Below are 18,436 nucleotides of genomic sequence, written 5' to 3'. Positions count from 1 at the left end.
CGGGCTCCCTGCGAGGGGAAAGCGCCAGCCCCAGTCAGCCCAAGAGGTCCGACTGCCTGCAGAAATGCACACGCATGGGCAGATAAGGATGCGGGGGGTGGGGGTGGGGAGGTGCTGAAAGAGAGACCTATGAGGAACACCGACAGCTGCCAGGGAAGTCAAGAACACACGTCGTGGGAGGAGAGAAAGAGACACACTCTGGATCCCGTCCAACGTGCTTTACTGTATGTAGCTGGGCACAGAGTCAGCCTGCTGGAGGGAGGGAGGGAGAGGGAGAGAGAGAGGGGGGGGGGGGAGAGAGAGAGAGAGAGAAGTGTCCCACTTCTCCCCCTGGCCCAGCACCGTGCCGGCTGCAGAAGCTGCAAGCTCCTCAGCCTCCATTCCGCATGGCCTGCCGCTGCATCCTCCCTGGGGCCAGGAGTTTCTTGGGTGGTGTGCTCACACGGGCGCTCCGGCCTCTGAGATGATTGCACTGCCAGATTGACTGCTTGTCGCCGACAACAGCGGAGAGGGGCGTTGGATGGGCATCGCCACGGTGAGGATCTGCAGGAGGACAAAAAACACCAAGGGAGTTGGGGGGTTGTTTGAGGCTAGAGCACCCCCTGCAGTGCCAGAGAGGGCAAGGATTTCCTCTCCGTCGAGTTGCACGGGGCCGAGCAAACGGCTTGCCAGCTATGCATTAAGGACACGCCAAAGCTACGTCCCAGATCCCGATGAAGGTCTTTGGCAGTGTGGGGGCCTTTTCAGTGGTGGCCCCCTAACCATAAAAACCTTTCCCCGAAGATGTTCCCCCAGTTCCTGTGGAACTGAAACTCAAGCACCAAGTTAAGAATGTTTTATTTTCCCATTTCAGTCACTGATTCCGCCCCCCCCCTCTTTTACTGTTAACTACGATGGCTGGTTGACTGTTAGCACAATTTTTGCAGGCCTTGTGATGACATTGTCCTGGGATTTCGGTCCCTCCATTCTTGTCAAAAGGCCTGGGACTGAAATCTGGGGTAGACAGGCTGCAGCATTTGGATTGCTAACGGTTAACGTGGCAGATGCCCAAAAGCAAATAGAGGACCCATGGTGCACTACCAGTTTAAATCATGCCTGGTGTGTGCTGGGATGGGGACTCACCCACCCCTGGGCTGTGTTGGGTAGCCAGTTACCTACCAGCCACTGGCGGGAGAGGGGTAGAGCTGCCAGATCCAGGATGAGAAACTCCTGGAGATTTGGGGATGGAGCCTGGGGGGGGGGGACGGAGAAGGAGCTCAGTGGGGCACAAGGCCACAGAGTCCACCCTCCAAAGCATCCATTTTCTCCAGGGGGACTCTGATCTCTGCAGTCTGGACATGATCCCCAGGTCCCACCTGGAGGCTGGCATCCCCAGGGCCCTGGCTGCTCTGGACAGTTCTCTTTGCTGGCGGAGACCATTGAGGCTTCGCTGCCTCAAAAGCTGAGTGGCAGCGGAGGATGGAAGGCGGGGGGGGGGGGCAGCAGAACATGGACCAGGGGAGAGCCTGACTTCTCACCAGAACAGGAAGTCTTGTGGGAGACACGGGCTCTCTCAGTCTCCGGCAGCTTGCTTGGCTACCTTTAAGAAGGCCTGGAAAGCAGCCAATGAGGATGCGCCTGGCCACTCGCTCCAGGCACGGCAGGGCAGCAGTTGGCCGGAGGAGGACCCAGGTGGCGGGCAACAAGAGTCCTTCCCTTTTGGTCCCGAGCTAAGGGGCAAGAAGGAGGGCTGGCTGGTGGACCAGGGTCAGCGGACAGGGGACAGTGTGAGCTCCCCCTCCAAAGAGTACCGATTCAGAAGAGGAGGGGACACTTCCGCAAAATATTTTCAAACCAACCTCAGTTCTTATGCTGGGTAGAAAACGGCCACGGTTGCAGCTTGCAAAGGGAGAGGGGGCTCTTTCTCGCTCACCTTGGTTCTTTTGTGAAACTGGGCCTTGCTTTCCTCAGGGACGATGCTGTAAGGAATGAAGATGTCCAGGTGGTACAGGCCAGGGTGGTCCTGTAGTACGATCCGATCTTCTCCCAGGTCCAGGTCGAGGGACCTCACCGAGTTCTGGAAAGCAAAACCAGAGGGAGGCATGCAGTGTGCTGCGGCGCCACCTGCTGGGATGAGGCTACTTGCGCACCCTTCCCATAAATCACAACACTTCCTCCTGAATCCGGGACTGAGTTACCGTTTTAGGGAGGCCGACTTTCAGGACGAGACGTTCAGGGTGGCTGCGTGAGGGCTGGGCGACAATGGCAAAGTCGGGAACTGTGGCAGAACTGAAAAAAGAAAGCAAGACACATCAGACCTGCAGGCTGCAGAGAAGGAATCTCCGGGGGGGGTGGGGGGTCATATCCAGTCAATGTATGCTGCTGTCTGGAATTCTTTTTACTAACTCATACAAACAGCAGTCGACAACTTGCCCAGGATTAAGGGCCAGGTCAGAAATCGGTGCAAACCATTCACCCTGGCACATGACAGGCCTGTGCATTCTGAGCTCTGGCCCCCAGCTCCAGTTCGAAAGCAAGAAATTGCAAGGAGATAAATAGGCAGGGCTATTTTTGGGCAGGAACGCAAAGGAACGGAGTTCCGGCTGGCTTCAGAGTTTGCCACGCCCACTACAGCCAAAACCTTTGGGTGCGTGGCTACAGAGGGAAGGCCTGGAGAGCGACAACCCCCCCCCGGCGACTCCGAGGCAGGCGGGGGGGCCAGGGGGGGGCCTGGGAGGATCGGGGGGGCATTTAAATGCCCCTCCCTGTGCCTTCTCCAGCCTGTCCAAGGGCCGGCTTGCCTGGGCTCCTTGCCGTCGCAGAGCACCCAGGCAAGCCAAGGGAAGGCATGGGGGTGTGGCCTAATAGGCTAATGAGCTGCCCTGTCAGGGTGTGGCCTATTATGCTAATGAGTTCCCGCTGGGCTTTTTCTACAAACCCCCCCCTGTAAATAGGTATAGCTTTGGTGGGAAAGTGATGGTGTCCCGTGCGCCTCGGCGTTTAGTCATGCTGGCCACATGACCATGGAGAAGTCTTCAGACAACACTGGCTCTTCGTCTTGGAAACGGAGATGAGCACCGCCCCCTAGAGTTGGATTCGACTGGCTTTTGAGCCAGGGAAACCTTTACCTTTTTACGATATGCAACACGCCAATTAGTCTATGTTATCCCTGGCCACTAAAAACCCAGTTTGAATAATAGTAGCTTGTGCTTCTTTGGGAAGAAGAGTCTTTGGGAGGAGAAAATTCCCGAGATGCGGGGCAGCCCATCAAGAGGACTTCTCTGCATCTCATCCGGCACACACAGAGAGAGACTGACCAGGAATTACGTTCCCCAAACTGCAGTGGGCTAGAAGGGCGGAAGGGGTCCCTTTTGGCCATGCAGGGCTCAGGATGTTCAGGGCTGTCAAAGGCTGCCAGGTCGTTTTTTTGCAAGCCTCAAGTGCAAAAGGAAGAGCTGGAGAAAGAATATGTAGAAAAGACCACTGGGGTGCCCAACCCTGTCTCGGAGGCAACTTAGGGTGCCCAACCCTGCCTTGAAGGGCACTCAAGATGATTAGGGAGTTGGAACACCTCCCCTATAAAGAAAGGCAGAAGAGTCTGGAACTCTTCAGTTTAGAAAAGAGACAACTAAAGGGGGACATGATAAGAAGTTTATAAAATTATGCACGGGGTGGAGAGAGTTGACAAAGAGACATTTTTCTCCCTCTCCCAAAATACTAGAACTCGAGGGCATCCAATTAAGCTGATGGGCAGTAGGTTCAGGACAGACAAAAAGAAATACTTCTTCACTCAGAGAGTGATTAAAATGTGGAACTGCTGCCGGAGGATGCAGCGACGGCCACAGGCACAGGCAGCTTTAAAAGGGGATTAGACAGATTCATGATAAGTCTATCAATGGCTACCAGCCATGGTGACTAAAGGGAGCTCCCTCATTGAGAGGCAGTAAACCTCTGAATCCCAAAGCCAGGAGGAAACATCAGGGGAAGGCCTCGGCTCCTATTGTTGGCCCTCCGGGGGAACTGGCTGGCCACCGTGTGAGACAGGATGCTGGACTGGATGGACCACGAGTCCGATCCAGCAGGGCTCTTCTTACATTCTTGATTTTGAGAAAGCCTCCATCCTGGGAGAGACCCAGTGACAGGATGGGAAAAGAGCTGGATTCACACCAAAGAGACCAGAGCTCCATACCGACCCAGCCTGGAAGCTCTCGGGGTGACCTCGAGCCAATCGCCACCTGTCAGCTGAACCCACCTGACACAGTTGGAAGGACGGGGTGGGGGGAAGAAAGGGAGCCAAGCTCACGGTCCTGACAATGGAACAAGTCATTCTGTCCCCTCCCCCTCCTCGACCCAACCCCCTCCATCCCTACCACGTGCCTCCTCCCGTCTCAACCCCAACATACCTCTGTGAATAAAGGGGCTGCAGAAGCTTACTGGTTGTCTCCTGGGTTTGACTGCAGAAAAGCAAACAGTTGCATAAGTTGTAAAACCAATATGGTTAAAAAACTGCATCAGCAACCCTGACGCCACTCCCCAATGCTGCTGAATCAGTGGCCTTTTCCGGTCTGACTCCTGGCTCCGCTGCTGTTGTGTCAAGACGGGGAGGGGGGCTGTCCCCACTGGTGCATCTCAGGATTAGGGTTCGACCCCCCTCCCCCCCCAGTCCCTCTGTCCTCCCTTTAGCCCTCTAATGGAAAATGCTCCCAAACGACTCGGAGGCTGGGATTCCCATTTGACACCCTCTCCCACGTTGGCTCAGAGGGTAAGATGCTGAGATGCAGACCGGAAGGTCTGTAGTTCGGCAGTTCGAGACCCGAGTGCTGCCTGGCGGAGTGAGCTCCCATCTCTGGCCCCAGCTCCTGCCAACCTAGCAGTTTGAAAGCAAGAAATTGAAAGTAGATAAATAGGTACCACTTCGGTGGGAAGATAACAGCATTCTGTGTGCTTCGGTGTTTAGTCATGCCGGCCACATGACCACGGAAAAGTATTTAGACAGCGTTGGCTCTCTGGCTTAAAACAGAGATGACCAGCGCAACCCTAGAGTTGGATTCGACTGGCTTTCAAGCAAGGGGAACCTTTACCTTTACCCCTCACCCACTCACACATGTAGATTCCTCTGGGCCCCCAGCTCTCACCCTTCCTAGTTCATAGCACATCCAACCCTCACAAGCACTGGGAGTCAGGTGTGCAGAGATTCTGTTGTACCATCCCACACCAAAGCAGGCACTCTGATGGGCTATGAAAGCCATCCACAGCCTTCAATGAGGAGGTCCAGTCCTGCCTCTAAACCTCCCAGCCCAGAATGTGTAATCCTCTGCTGGGCCCATTCACACAGCTTCGGGTTGATTTGTTTGGCCTGCAGAAAAGCTTCTAGGAATTTCACCAACGTGGGTTCAAGATGTGCAAGGATCAGGACCCCCTCCTAGTTTAACCCCCGTTCCAGAAAAAGGTATTCAGGGAGATGAGGACTTGCAGTCTAGCTTCCGTTTTCATAAGACAGTCTTCTGAGCCAGTTTGGTGTAGTGGTTAAGTGCACGGACTCTAATCTGGGAGAACCGGGTTTGATTCCCCACTCCTCCACTTGCACCTGGCTGGATGACCTTGGGCAAGCCATAGTTCTGATAAGAACTGTCCTTGAAAAAGAGCAGTTCGTGTCAGAGCTCTCTCAGCCCCACCCACCTCACAGGGTGTCTGTTGTGGGGAGGGGAAGGGAAAGGAGTTTGTAAGCTGCTCTGAGACACCTTTGGGTTGTGAAGGGCGGGGTATAAATCCAATCTCTTCTCTTCTTCTTCGTCTTCTCCCCAACACGTAAACCCCACTGAGAGCGCCCAACTGAAGATGGCCGCACGATTCCTTCTCAGCTCTGGATCAATTTCTTCCCACCTTAAGCATCTGTCTTTGGCTGCGTGAAGGACTGCACGCTTAAAACAGGGACTGCATTGATGGGAGTTTGTGTCTCATCCTCCACAGAAATGACCACTTAGATGCAGGCCAAGAAGTGACCCTAATCCAAGTGTCCTCCTCCCACCCCCAGTCATTACCAAAAGAGGAAATCTTATCAGTTGAGCGCTTGAGTGTTTTAGATCTCCTTGACTGATAAGCATGATGGATTCCTGCACACCTATTTCTCATACAAGGGCTGATGAAGTCCAGCACTGTCAAACGACAGACCATCAGATAATCAGAGTGCCTCTAACAATACAGGAAGGGGAGTGGAGGTTAAAAGGGAGCTCTCGGCATACCTGCTGTCCATCTCCTGTATGAAGGGTCTGGATTTTGTGCGGATGGTTTGCTCTGATACGGAACCCATGAACTTCCTGTTCTTCAGGACGCGCCATTCTGGAAGGTGACGCACAGGAGACAGCACAGTGAGTTCAGTTCCAGCGTTTCATTCTAAGGCACAAGGGCTGCAGCCAGGTCCGATGAGGAGGAAGCATGCCGCTTGTGCTGCCAGAGCCAGGCTGTGGCCATTTCTGCGCCCGGGCATCCCTCCGGGGTCGCAACAGCGGAAGCTCAGGAGGGGCTCCCGAGAGAGAGGAACTGGCTTCCCGGAGCAACGCCGACTTCCCATACCTGCGCGGCTGATCTCCATCTTGTATTTCTCTGACAATCCCTCCAAAACAACTGTGATGAAGAACTCCCTGAGGAAGTGGTTGCTCTTGAAAGAGGGAGAGAGGGGAAAAAAGAGGAGGCACTGAGTTCCTAACCGTGCGGACGCTAGCAGAGGGGCCTCTTCCCTCCGGGGGGTGATCCCATGCTGGTGGGAAGGGTCAGAGTGTGCATGAAAAGACAAGAGAGTCCAACAGCGGCATGGATGGGGCCGATGCCCTGGGTGGGAAGGGCCCCATCAGTCGGCGGCTGTGCATAGACAAGGTCCTGCAGCAACCCCCAGCCTCTCCAGCTGGAAAGACCCTGGGATGCGATGACAGAAAGAAAGCCACCGCCAGGCAATGCGGACGACTCTGGACCAGCCAGACTCCGCAGAAGGCAACTTCATATCCTGTTACACCAGTGCTCATTAGAGGCAGCGAGATTATTATAAGCACAACAATGGAAGGGTTTGACATTGCCTACAATAGAGGAATGGTTGGAGAAGGTGCTGGAACTTGCAGCGATGGCTAAGCTTACGTCATAGATTAAAGGTAAAGGTAAAGGTTTCCCTTGCTCGAAAGCCAGTCGAATCCGACTCTAGGGTTGCGGTGCTCATCTCCGTTTCAAAGCCGAAGAGCCAGCGCTGTCCGAAGACGTTTCCGTGGTCATGTGGCCGGCATGACTAAACATCAAGGCGCACGGAATGCTGTTACCTTCCCACCGAAGTGGTACCTATTTATCTACTTGCAATTTCTTGCTTTCGAACTGCTAGGTTGGCAGGAGCTGGAACTAGAGACGGGAGCTCACTCCATCATGCGGCACCCAGGTCTCGAACTGCTGAACTACTGACCTTCCACAGCCTGCAATTCAGCATCTTAACTACTTGAGCCACCGCAGCCCCTACTTCATAGATTTTTTTTCCTTTCTCTAAACTTCATAGATTAGATTAGAGAAAAAACAACTAGCTCATTTATTCCTGATTGGAAACCCCTTACAGATCTTTTGCATGAAACAGACAATAATGACTTGATGATCTGCGGGTCTGGTGAATAAGGAATTTAGATTAATAGAAAAAAGAGAGTTTTTAATGGTAAATCAAGAGTAAGAAAAAAATTTGCAATCAAACTTATATTTGTCACAGAGAGAATCGGAAGCCTCCTTTTATTATATATATTTTGGGGGATTTCCCTCTTTGCTTTGGATATTTTTTGTTATCTGTTTGTTCTTCTTCCGATAACAACTTTCAGTTTCACTGTTGCTCCTTAGACAAGCAACTACTAGGAGGAAACCTCCCCTGGGCTTAATTGACACGCCTTCCCCAGGATCCCTAGACCACAACATGGGGAAGACTGTTCCGGAGGGCAGCCACGTCCGCCTGCAATAGAAGAGCTAGACTTGAGTCTAACAAGATCTCCAGGGTGTAAGTTTTAGAGAGTCAAAGTTCTCTGACAGAGGGACCTGCTCTCAAAAGCTCATACCCCCAACCTCTAGCTGGTCTCAAAAGTGCTACTGGACTCGAATCTGGCTCTTCAGCATGAGGAAGAGCTCCCACACCGAGTGAGCGTGCATATGTCAGAGCTGGCTGGGGAATGGGGTGGCGGGGGGGAGGAGAATATTCAAGCGGTCAGCTAAGTGGTTGAGGGCACATCATCACCAGTGCTCAACCCCACTAATCACCCCTAATCAATCCCTTGTGCTGAGGTCCAAATCCAACTTCCAGTGGACTCAAAATATCAGCCATGAGCAGGACAGCGGTGAACATAAGAACATAAGAGAAGCCAATGTTGGATCAGGCCAATGGCCCATCTGGTCCAACACTCTGTGTCACACAGTGGCCAAAAATACCAGGTGCCATCAGGAGGTCCACCAGCATCTTGCCCAGGGTTGAATGCTGTTCCTCCTGCCTCCTCACCCTGCTGAGCAGCAAGTGCTCCCAAAAAAGTGGAAGGACCAGCTCAGAGGGTCCACCATGCAGAGAGACACTCACCTCCACCCTGGTGAAGAAGTCGGTGCTGACGGTGACATCGTATGCAGTGCAGCCGTGACCGCCTGGGAGGGAGGGAGGAAGAAGAGGAGGAGTCAGGCTGATCCTGAAGACAAGGCAACCGGTTCCTAAAGCCCACAAGCAGGGCTGGGCCACAGAGCTGTCCTTCAAGTGATCGGTCCATGTTTTGCCATCTCACTGGAGAAGCACATGTCTCGAAAACTGCTGATTTCATGCTGCTTTCCCCCATTTTTTTAATATGTGTGCACCTGGAAGTCATGGCGACCTCTGGTGACTGACCCCTACTGGGGCCCTGGAGGATATTCAGAGAGGTGGCTGAATAAAGCCTGCCCCCGCCTCCCAACTGCTGGTATTCCAAGGAGGTCTCCCATCCAAGGACCTGCCAGATCAGACCCTGCTTAGCTTCCGAGATCTGACGAGATCGGGCTTGCCTGGGCTACCCAGGTCAGGGTGTGTTCCACACATTTTCAAATTCGTCTCTCCAACCATGATGGCTACAAACTGGTTTTTGGGTTTGTTTTTTTCAAGAGGACCCACCCCCCACCCCCGGAAACTGCTCTCCCCTTTCTGTGGCGTGTGGAATACACTCAGCGTTACCTGAGCAAAACTAGAACGGAGGGCAGATGACCAGGATGCCCAAAAATCCCACCCCACAGATTACAAAAGTTATCAACCATGCAGTCAGGGCTCTTTTTGTAGAAAAAGCCCAGCAGGCAGGAACTCATTAGCATAATAGGCCACACCCAACAGCAGAAATGCATTAGCATATTAGGCCACAGCCCTGACAGCACAGCTCATTAGCATATTAGGCCGCACCCCATGTTACCAGAAGTGTGGTCATCCAGCCACGCCCACCTTTTGCTTCTTATTCTGTTGACCTTGTTTGTGGTCAAAACCCAGAGCTTTTTTTGTAGCAGGAACTCCTTTGCATGTTAGGCCACACACCCCTAATGTAGCCAATCCTAATGAGTTTCTGCTGTTGGGTGTGGCCTATTATGCTAATGAGTTCCTGCTGGGCGTGGCCAACTTGGGAGCCAGCCGGAACTCCGTTCCTGTGCGTTCCTGCCATGCTTCAGTCCCCCATCTCACTTTCACCTCCCCACAGCCACTTCCTCCATTAATGCCACCAGCGACAGGCCCTGAACACTCACTCTTGTCGACTTCTCCGTGGGGCTCGCCCAGGGTCATGGGGATCCGGAAGTTGGAGGCGTTCTCCGACTCAATGAGGCACTCGAGCTCTTCATTGGTCAGGTCGGGAGGCGGTGGGATGTGAGGGGACCTGCAGATGTTGACAAAGATCTTCTCGCCTGCATCGGTGTGGGTTTTGAGGCAGAACCCTGGAGAGGACAGGCGCAAGCGTAATACTGTCAGGCAGTCCTGGACGGAAGTTGCTCCACTGAGCCAAAATATTTGAGGGCGGGACTCAGACCTTCCAGGGAGGCCTTTGGGGATGCCAGGCAAGGATTTGCCCTCTTGCGCCACCACCCAGCTCTGGCCAGAGATGGAACTGCAGAAAGACAAGCCATGCCAGTGAAGGAAACTTCCCTGTACGCATCGGCCACAGCAGATCAGGTGACAGCCACTTAAGGAACTTCCGGGCTAGGCCTCTTCCTAGCCAGGCCACCTCCTCCTTGTTCTGCTCTGTATTTGCCTCTGCACAGAAACCAGGTCTAATACCCAGCCCTGTGCTCTCCTCCTCCCAGACGCCCCCATCAAGCCCTCCGTTCTTTTGCCCTGTCTGAAGCTCTTCACCTGGAAGTGGTCGGATAGGCTTGGAGTCCACTGGAGGGGGAACTGCACCCTGGATCTTCTGGGATGCCTAGGGAGACACAGCGTTGATTGGTTTATCACACAATCCCAATCACATTGACTTAGAACTCCCATCCCATTCACATCCCTTTCCATATATGTGTCAGTCCCTAGCATTGTTACGGCCAGAAGAATCCAGACAACACAGCAGGTCCATCTTGCCTCCCAGTCTTCTCCCTGCAAGACCCTAAAGCCACAATGTCCTCTCACTAGGAGTTCCCCTCCCCACCAGCAACCATTTACAAGCAACAAGGAAATCACAGCCCAACAATGTCACCACCACCCTCATTGGGGGTCCTTAGGAATAATATTAGTGCTGTTATAATGTACTGTACAGGTTATATTTTAACACAGACAGCTGACCTGTACATGGCCCTTTCTGGCATTCAGAGCAATTCATGAGCATTCTCTTGTTGCAATCCCTGCAAACAATCCTGTGAATTCCAAGAGGTCCTCTCCAAACTGGGCAATGAACGGCAGGTGAAAGTCAATGTAAGTCAGTGCAAAGTGATGTGCATTACGGGGGAATATCCTAATTTCAAAGATGCACTGATGTGGTGGTGAATTGATAACGACAGACCCAGAAAAAGACATCAGGCAGACGGCTCGCTGAAAACACTGACTCAGCATGCAGCAGTGATTTTAAAAAGTGATTTAAAAAAACCCATGCTAGGGAATCATCGAAAGTGGAACTGAGAACAAAACTGCTAGAATAGTATAAAGCCCATGTATAAGTCCATGATGCAGCCTCATTTGGAACACTTTGGATACACTCAGGGGTCATTTCCTGCAGGAGCGCACAGAAGCGGAGCTCCGGCAGTAAAGAGCCCAGGGGGCGGGCACATGTAACAAGCCCCACCCCCTGCTCCCAGCAGCCACAAAATTATGCACAACGCACGGGAAGTTCCGGAGCCCCCCCGCCCCCCCCCCCCGGTCCAAAACAGTCCAGTGGCACCTTTAAGACCCAAGTTTTATTCAGGTATAAGCTCTCCCTCCTCTGCGAGGACATATCTGCACGTTCCTCCCCCGCCCCCATAGCTAGCAATCCAAAACAGTCCAGTGGAGCCTGAGCGGTGGGTGTTACCTTCTGACACACTTCCGGTGATGTCAGGGGGTGTGGCATATGCAAATGAGTTATGCTAATGAGCTCCTGCACCTCTTTTTCTACGAAATGACCCCTGGATACACTTATGGTTTCTGCATTTCCAAAAATGTTGTTGAAGGCCTGGAAAAAGTGCAGAAAAGGACAGCCAAAAGGATCGTGGGGTCAGAGCACCTGTCCTACGAGGCAAGGACAAGGCTGGCATGTTGAGCATTTTAGTTTAGAGAAAAGGAGATTAAGGAGGTAACATGCTAGAGAGCCACAAAATTATGCACAACGCAGAGAAAGAGAGAGGGATATTTCTCCATCTCCCATAATACGATAACTTGGGATCACCCTATGAAATGGATTGACAGTAGGCCCAAGGCAGACCAAAAGAAGTGCCACTTCTCCACAACCCAGCTGATGTGGGGAACTCACTGCCATAAGATGTGGCGATGGTCATGGGATCAGAAGTGGGTGGGAAAGATTTCCGGAGGAGAGGCCTAACGTTCGCTATTAGCCATGGCAGCTTCGTTCTAGAGACAAATGTCAGGCGCTAGGGAGGAATCAGCAAACAAAGGCTATTGCCCACAAGCCCTGCCTGTTGGCTTCCCTGTGGCACCTGCCTAGCCACTGCTGCAAAATGGATGCTGGATTGATGGAGGTTTCCAACCACCTCCCCAAGGAGAAGAGAGCAGTGGCAACTGCACACCTGGAGCAGAAGGCGTCGGAACTCCTCCTCTTCTTCCTCCTCTTGCAACTCAGCGGACAGCAAGGACTTGTCAGAGGCAGATGCCATGGCAAGGCAGCCTGCAGAGGCCACGACATAAACAAGGATTAAAAACAGGGCAGGGGAGAGCACAGTCCTTAAGGCAAAGGGCAGCAGACCCAGACAATGTTCCCTCTAAGCTGTGGAGTCTTGTGAGCAAAAAAATCTACTTTGTGAGCTCCTGGCATTAAAGTTGTGAGCGACAACATAAACTAGTTTGCTCTGGAGCCAGCCTTCCTGAGCTAGGACAGAAATGTGTGAGCTGGAGGTTAAAAAAACTGTGAGCTAGCTCACACTAACTCAGATGGAACGCTGGACCCAGAGAGTCAGGAAGGAATGCAGGGCGAACTGCTACCCTTTCCCCTTTTCTATTCTAAAGTTCCCATTCACTTCCCAGAAAATCCAGAATTCAGAAGTTGTAGACTTTGGCCAAATGCTCTGTTGTTGTTGCTGTTGTTTTTAAAGGTTACCAGAGCTATTTTTTTCCCTAAAGCTTGTTGCGCAGTGCGTCTGAAGCAACTTTCCAGCACCACCAGCCACCAGGACTTTTCCAGCCACTCCAGCACTCACCAGCATTCACTGCAGAGGAGGTTCTATATAGCACCACACCAAGACAGTCCTGTGGCAAACTACATACAGATTTATTTACGATATATACACTCCACTGACAAACTGCTCTGCCAAACACCACATCCAAAGAGAAGAAGATACAGAGCATGTACTTGTCCACTTATATATACAGAGTGTCCAATCAGCTTCATGCTGAGTCATGATTTACTGACCTCATACCTTATCTGGTCTGAACCGGTCAGCAGCTTGCCTGCTGTCACTTAGATCCTTATGATCTGACTGCTGAATATTAACATCCAACAAAGCTAACAATTTACTGGTGATCCCCTGCCCGAGAGATGTCCAGCTGTCCTCCTCAACCAGAGCCAGGACCTTTTCAGCCCTGCTTCCAACCTAGCAGAACTCTCTGCCGAATAAGATCCGTGCCCTGCGGGAATTAATGCAGTTCCACAGGGCCTGTAAGGCAGAGGTGTTCCACCAGGCTTTTGGATGAGGACAGTGATAGTTTCCACCTCGCCTGGCACCTCCGTTTCTTGCCCCCTCCCCCATGAGGCAGTGGCATAATCTGACATGCTAGCACCATTTAGAAATGTTTAATTTATATGTTTTTACTGTTTTAGGTAAAGGTAAAGGTTTTCCTTGCTCGAAAGCCAGTCGAATCCGACTCTAGGGTTGCGGTGCTCATCTCTGTTTCAAAGCCGAAGAGCCAGCGCTGTCCGAAGACGTTTCCGTGGTCATGTGGCCGGCATGACTAAACACCAAGGCGCACGGAACGCTGTTACCTTCCCACCGAAGTGGTCCCTATTTATCTACTTGCAATTTCTTGCTTTCGAACTGCTAGGTTGGCAGGAGCTGGAACTAGAGATGGGAGCTCACTCCGTCATGCGGCACACTCGGGTCTCGAACTGCTGAGCTACCGACCTTCCACAGCCTGCAGTTCAGCGTCTTAACCACTTGAGCCACCGCAGCTCCTTTTACTGTTTTAATTGTTTACTAATTTATGTATGTGTTTTAATTGTTGTATACCACCCTGAGCCTGTTTCTACAGGGGAGGGCGGTCTAGAAACCTAATTTATAGAATTTATGAATAAAAATAAATAAATGCCACCCTCCAGCTGAGGCCTGGGGATCTCCTGGAATTACAACTGATCTCCAGACACAGAGATCAGCTCCTCTGGAGAGAATGGCTACTTTAGAGGGTGGACTCTATGACATTACACCTCACGGTGTTCCCTCCCCTACCCAAACCTCACCCTCCCCAGGCTCCATCCCCAACATCTCCAGTCATTTCCCGACCCAGATTTGGCAACTCTATTTAGAGCTGATAAAATCTGGCAGGGGGAGGAAATCCGATACCTACAGGTTTGTCTATTATCATGACAAACTCCTAGGAAGGGAAAGAAGGTACTAACCCAACCAAAATCTGAAACAGTAGGAATCCCGGGCACCCATTGTAGTCCAGACTGCCCACATGAAGGACACTGAGTGAGACGAATGGTCCATTTAGCAAAACCTGCTACTTGAGCTTCTTCAGCCAGAGATTGCATTTTGGGACTACAGAATGCAAACCAGGCATGCTAGCCAGTAGCCACTGAGCCACTACCACCCCCACCCCGGTATGCACACACTTCCCATTGATATTCACCCTCATGCGGGACTCCCCACTTCCCACAAATGAGCCACACATCAGCCCCCCCCCCACCACCCTGCTTCCTTCGTCTCCCCTCCAACTGACCTCGCTCCTACACCCGCAGTCCTCCTGCGCGGATCTACGTGGAAATCAGCCCTCTCCCGCTTCTTTATTTTGACCGGTTGACCAACCGGGCCGATTTCAGAAACGCAAACTTCCGGGATTGCTATAGCAACCCCTGTGCGCGGCTGTCCTAGCCATAGAAGCGGAGAAGGAAAAATGCTACAAGAACAGAGAAAGAGACTTCCCTTGGCTTTATCCCCCTCGCCTTCCTGCCTCTTTTAGGAGCACCTCTTTCACTGGCGCCCACCTGTAAACACCCCTCTTACTTCAGACAAAAAATTTCCGTTTTTAAATCCCCCCTCCCTTCTGAAGCGGAAAAAAAATTACCTCTAGCGTCCACTTGCTATCTTTCGGTGTGAAAAGAGGAAGTGACGACACATTTCACCGCGACTCAGGGAGGCGGGGAAGGTTTCGCCCACCCTGCGGCCCTTGCAGCTGCCAACAGCCGGGGCCATGACTTTTTAAAGAGCCCCTAACAGAGCTGGGGGAGCCAGAATGACCTCTCGCTGTCCTTAGTTTTAGGACGTCCCTTATTTAGCGTGTGTGATAGCAGCCAGATCCGACTTTTACTTTTTTCCCGCATAATCTTTCTTTCGGGTCTTGGTCACAGTGTTCCCTCTAAGATGAGTTAGTGTGAGCTAGCTCAAAGCTTTTTAGCCTCCGGCTCACACATTTTTGCCTTCGCTCAGGAAGGATGGCTCCAGAGCACACTCATTTATGCAGGAGCCAAATCGCTCGCTCACAACTTTAATGCCAGTAGCTCACAAAGTAGAATTTTTGCTCACAGGACTCCATAGCTTAGAGGGAACCTTGGTCTTGGACCCTAGGCAGATACACAATCCCCCCCCCCCCCACATGTGTGTGTGCGCGCGAATGGGAGCGAGAGTTGGGTAGAAAGGAAAAAATATTCAAATGTAAAACACATCACATATAAAAAATGGATCAGCGCAAACGTAACGCGTGGAAGAGAAATCCGCGGTCTCCTTAATCCTAAACAAATTAGCGTAAAATTTGATGAATTAAAAATTGTCTCCACAAACGCTGGAGATGGGGTTCGTCTTGCATCCCAGTCTTAAAATCAGTTACATCACAGATCATGGCCCTGTTCACGAATTATAGTGAACGTATGTACAATCCGTGCACAGCGTACACTTGATTTTTCTTTATATATACTCATGTTACATGAGAATCCAATTCTCATGTTATATTCCATCCAATCCATATACAACTGAACATGCGATTTAAACATGATTTATTCATTCATGTACCGGTCCCGTTTCACTTGTAAAGTGAACACGTGTTGCCTCTTTACAGCAGATGTTCGCACAATTCCGCTCTCTAGCAATACGATTTCATGCCGTCTGTGCATTCGATCATATTCCTCATCTAAACGAGAAGAAGGTCGGAAGTGAGCAAAAAAAATCCAGCTCCCGCGTTCTTTTCCGTATTGTGTTCCACGATAGTTTGGAGAAGGTCGGAAGGAACGTGCCCCTTTGACTCCCGTTCTAAAATCGAACCCGTTTCCCACTATAATGTCCAGAGCAAAGTACAGAGAGTGTTCTACCAGCGAGATGGCCACGAGGAATAGAGCGGCACGGCACTATTCTACGAATCGAGGCGAATCGCAGCTTTATCAGAAGTTCAAACTGAGTGTTACTTTCTAAACGAGTAGAAGAGAGATACCAGATGGTCTCTATGGTAGCTGGGAGGCCGGAAGTGTCGCCCTGGAGTGGGCGGGCTGAGGGTTTTCCTCCAGGCGGGTGAGTTCTGCTTGTCAAAGGAGAGCGGGGCAGGGTCCATGGCTGGCTCAGCAGCACCAAGCAGTCGTGGGGCCCCTTCAGTGTACGCTATCTACACTTCCATGGAGTATGGGCCTGTCCCAGAGGGGACTGGGGCAGCCCAGGTAAGGGGAACAGCTTGGACTCGATCGCTCGCCTCCTACCAGGTTCCCCAAATGCGGAACTAGAGGCTTAAAACCGCTGAGGGCCGACAAGCGTTCCTGCAAGGGAGAAAGAGCTGAGCTGCAGTGGGGATTTACTACGCCTAGGTAGATTAGGACGCAAAGAGGCAGGAAAGGATTTGTTGGGGGGGGGGGGGGGGGTCTCTTTGTGGGGGGGGGGGGGGGGGGCTCTCTGCATCACCAGCCCTCCTCGGCTTGGTACAGAATCCACCTTTTACCTGGCAATTTAGGCTTTAAAAAACAACCACCTTATGTTAAATATTTCCTCTGCTCCTCTCGGTCAGTCGCTAACCTTTGCTCTGTTGCTGATGCAGCAAGTCGTGCGGAATGGGCGCTCAGTCGGTGACGCGGGTCACTGAACTGAGCACCCCGGCCAGGAGCGAAACTTCTGCCTCGTGGAGAATAGGGCGCACGTGTCGGCATATTTGGCGGCTTTACATCTGCCTGCTCGGGAGGGGTGAAGCACGCAGGGAGAATGCACGTGTGCAAGCCCCTTTTATCGCTAGGCGTCCGCGTTGTTTATAGAGCCCAGGAGACTCATGGCGGTGCAGATCCGCGTATGAGCGGGGAGACACTCCAGTCAAACTAAGCACAACATGGGCTACTTGTTGCATTCCATCTAGCCTACCTCCTAGGATTGTTGTGAAGGTTAAAATGCAGACGGGAACTGCGTATGCCGTCCTGGGATCCTTAAAGAATGGGGTAAAAATGTGCAAGTGACTTTCCAAGCTCCCTCCCTTCTGCTGCTCCTACCTCTCCCTTTCCAGAGAAACCCAGAATCCTCTCTCTCTCACACACATGCATAAAGATGTGTCGTGATCCTGACCTTCCCCTACAATTCCGACCTATTCTTCTTACTTAGCTGCCACCGGATTTAGCAGTGCTTGCTTGAATAGGTTAGCAGTGTTCCCTCTAAGCTGAGTTGGTGTGAGCTAGCTCACAGTTTTTTAGCCCCCGGCTCACACATTTTTGTCTTCCCTGAGGAGGGATGGCTCCAAAGCAAACTGATTTATGCAGCAGCTGAATCGCTGGCTCACCACTTTATTTATTTATTTATTTATTATTTGTATTTCTATCCCGCCCTCCCCGTAGGCTCAGGGCGGCTTACAAGTCGTAATGTCAGTAGCTCACAAAGTAGAATTTTTGCTCACAGGACTCCACAGCTTAGAGGAAGCATTGCTTAGGAGATCAGAGAAATTCATAGTGTTCGTGAGCTGAGAGAACTTCCATATTCAGAGGCAGTGTACCTCAGAATGCGATTTCGGGGAGGCAGCATCGGAAGGGGGCGCTGAGCACCATTTGCACTGCGCATTAGTTGTTGGACGCTGCACAAGTCCAGAAGCTGGCCGTGATGGATGGGGCGCTGCTTTGATTTGGCCAGGCGCCTCTTCTGTTTTGAAGCCCTGACTGCTCCCCCAGAGGGCCGTGCAAAAGAATCCGTGCAAACACGAGCTTCCCTCGGCAGGAGGGCCGGGCCCCCCCACCCCGGATCGGGCAGGATGCGGCGCGCATAAAAGCCCACCGCGAGCCCGGAGCGTTCGGGGTGGTGGGATTCGGGGTCCCCTCGGGGAGTGGCGCCTCCTTCGTTTCTTGGGAGAGAGATCAAAAGAGTCCCCCCTCTTTGCTTTTGCTTGGAGCAGGCGGGGCCGAGAGCCCTGCTTTCAAGCAGGGTCATATGCATACTGCGCCGCCATTGGCCGGCGCGCCCGTGGTAAGTCCCACCTCGGGTTACGTGTTACCGCGGAGGTACCCGCCCCTCTACTCCGCCTCGCTCGGTCTTCTGGGTTGGGGGGGGGGGTTGTATCCCAGCGTGCACCGGGGTTAGGCTTTTAATTAAACCGAGGTGGGGGGACCCCCCTCTCTTTTTTTGTTGCCGTCTCTCTTTTTCCCCATTGCCCCCACCCCGCCCACCCCCC

At 52.2% G+C, this 18,436-nt stretch overlaps 1 protein-coding gene across 2 annotated transcripts; it reads right to left on the bottom strand.

Moving 5' to 3' along the window:
• Positions 1 to 290: 290 nt before the first annotated feature.
• On the bottom strand, positions 291 to 14,929 carry PIH1D1 (PIH1 domain containing 1). Of its 2 annotated transcripts, none has more exons than XM_015418549.1 (11): positions 14,888 to 14,929; positions 12,181 to 12,278; positions 10,328 to 10,394; positions 9,727 to 9,912; positions 8,558 to 8,619; positions 6,553 to 6,637; positions 6,222 to 6,318; positions 4,383 to 4,433; positions 2,178 to 2,268; positions 1,913 to 2,056; positions 291 to 543 (listed from the first exon to the last, which is right to left on the bottom strand). In XM_015418549.1, exons 2-11 carry the CDS (start codon positions 12,265 to 12,267, stop codon positions 439 to 441), a joined length of 975 nt encoding a protein of 324 aa, XP_015274035.1. In that variant the 5' UTR covers positions 12,268 to 12,278; positions 14,888 to 14,929; the 3' UTR covers positions 291 to 438. The 2 variants fall into 2 exon arrangements, with proteins under 2 accessions (XP_015274035.1, XP_015274036.1); XM_015418550.1 differs by lacking the exon at positions 14,888 to 14,929 and adding an exon at positions 14,543 to 14,617.
• Positions 14,930 to 18,436: the final 3,507 nt, after the last annotated feature.

This window comes from Gekko japonicus, unplaced genomic scaffold, assembly GCF_001447785.1.
Source record: "Gekko japonicus isolate JY-2015 unplaced genomic scaffold, Gekko_japonicus_V1.1 scaffold299, whole genome shotgun sequence".
In the NCBI taxonomy this organism is placed as follows: Eukaryota; Metazoa; Chordata; class Lepidosauria; order Squamata; family Gekkonidae; genus Gekko; species Gekko japonicus.
This window is presented reverse-complemented; position numbering and strand designations above follow the sequence as displayed.

Coding starts and splice junctions, on each gene's coding strand:
- PIH1D1 (XM_015418549.1), bottom strand. CDS start 12,267: ATGGCATCTGCCTCTGACAAGTCCTTGCTGTCCGCTGAGTTGCAAGAG. Junction 9,913..10,327: donor GCCTATCCGACCACTTCCAG/GTGAAGAGCTTC, acceptor TGTCCTCTCCAG/GGTTCTGCCTCAAAACCCAC. Junction 8,620..9,726: donor CCACGGAGAAGTCGACAAGA/GTGAGTGTTCAG, acceptor CCTCCCTCCCAG/GCGGTCACGGCTGCACTGCA.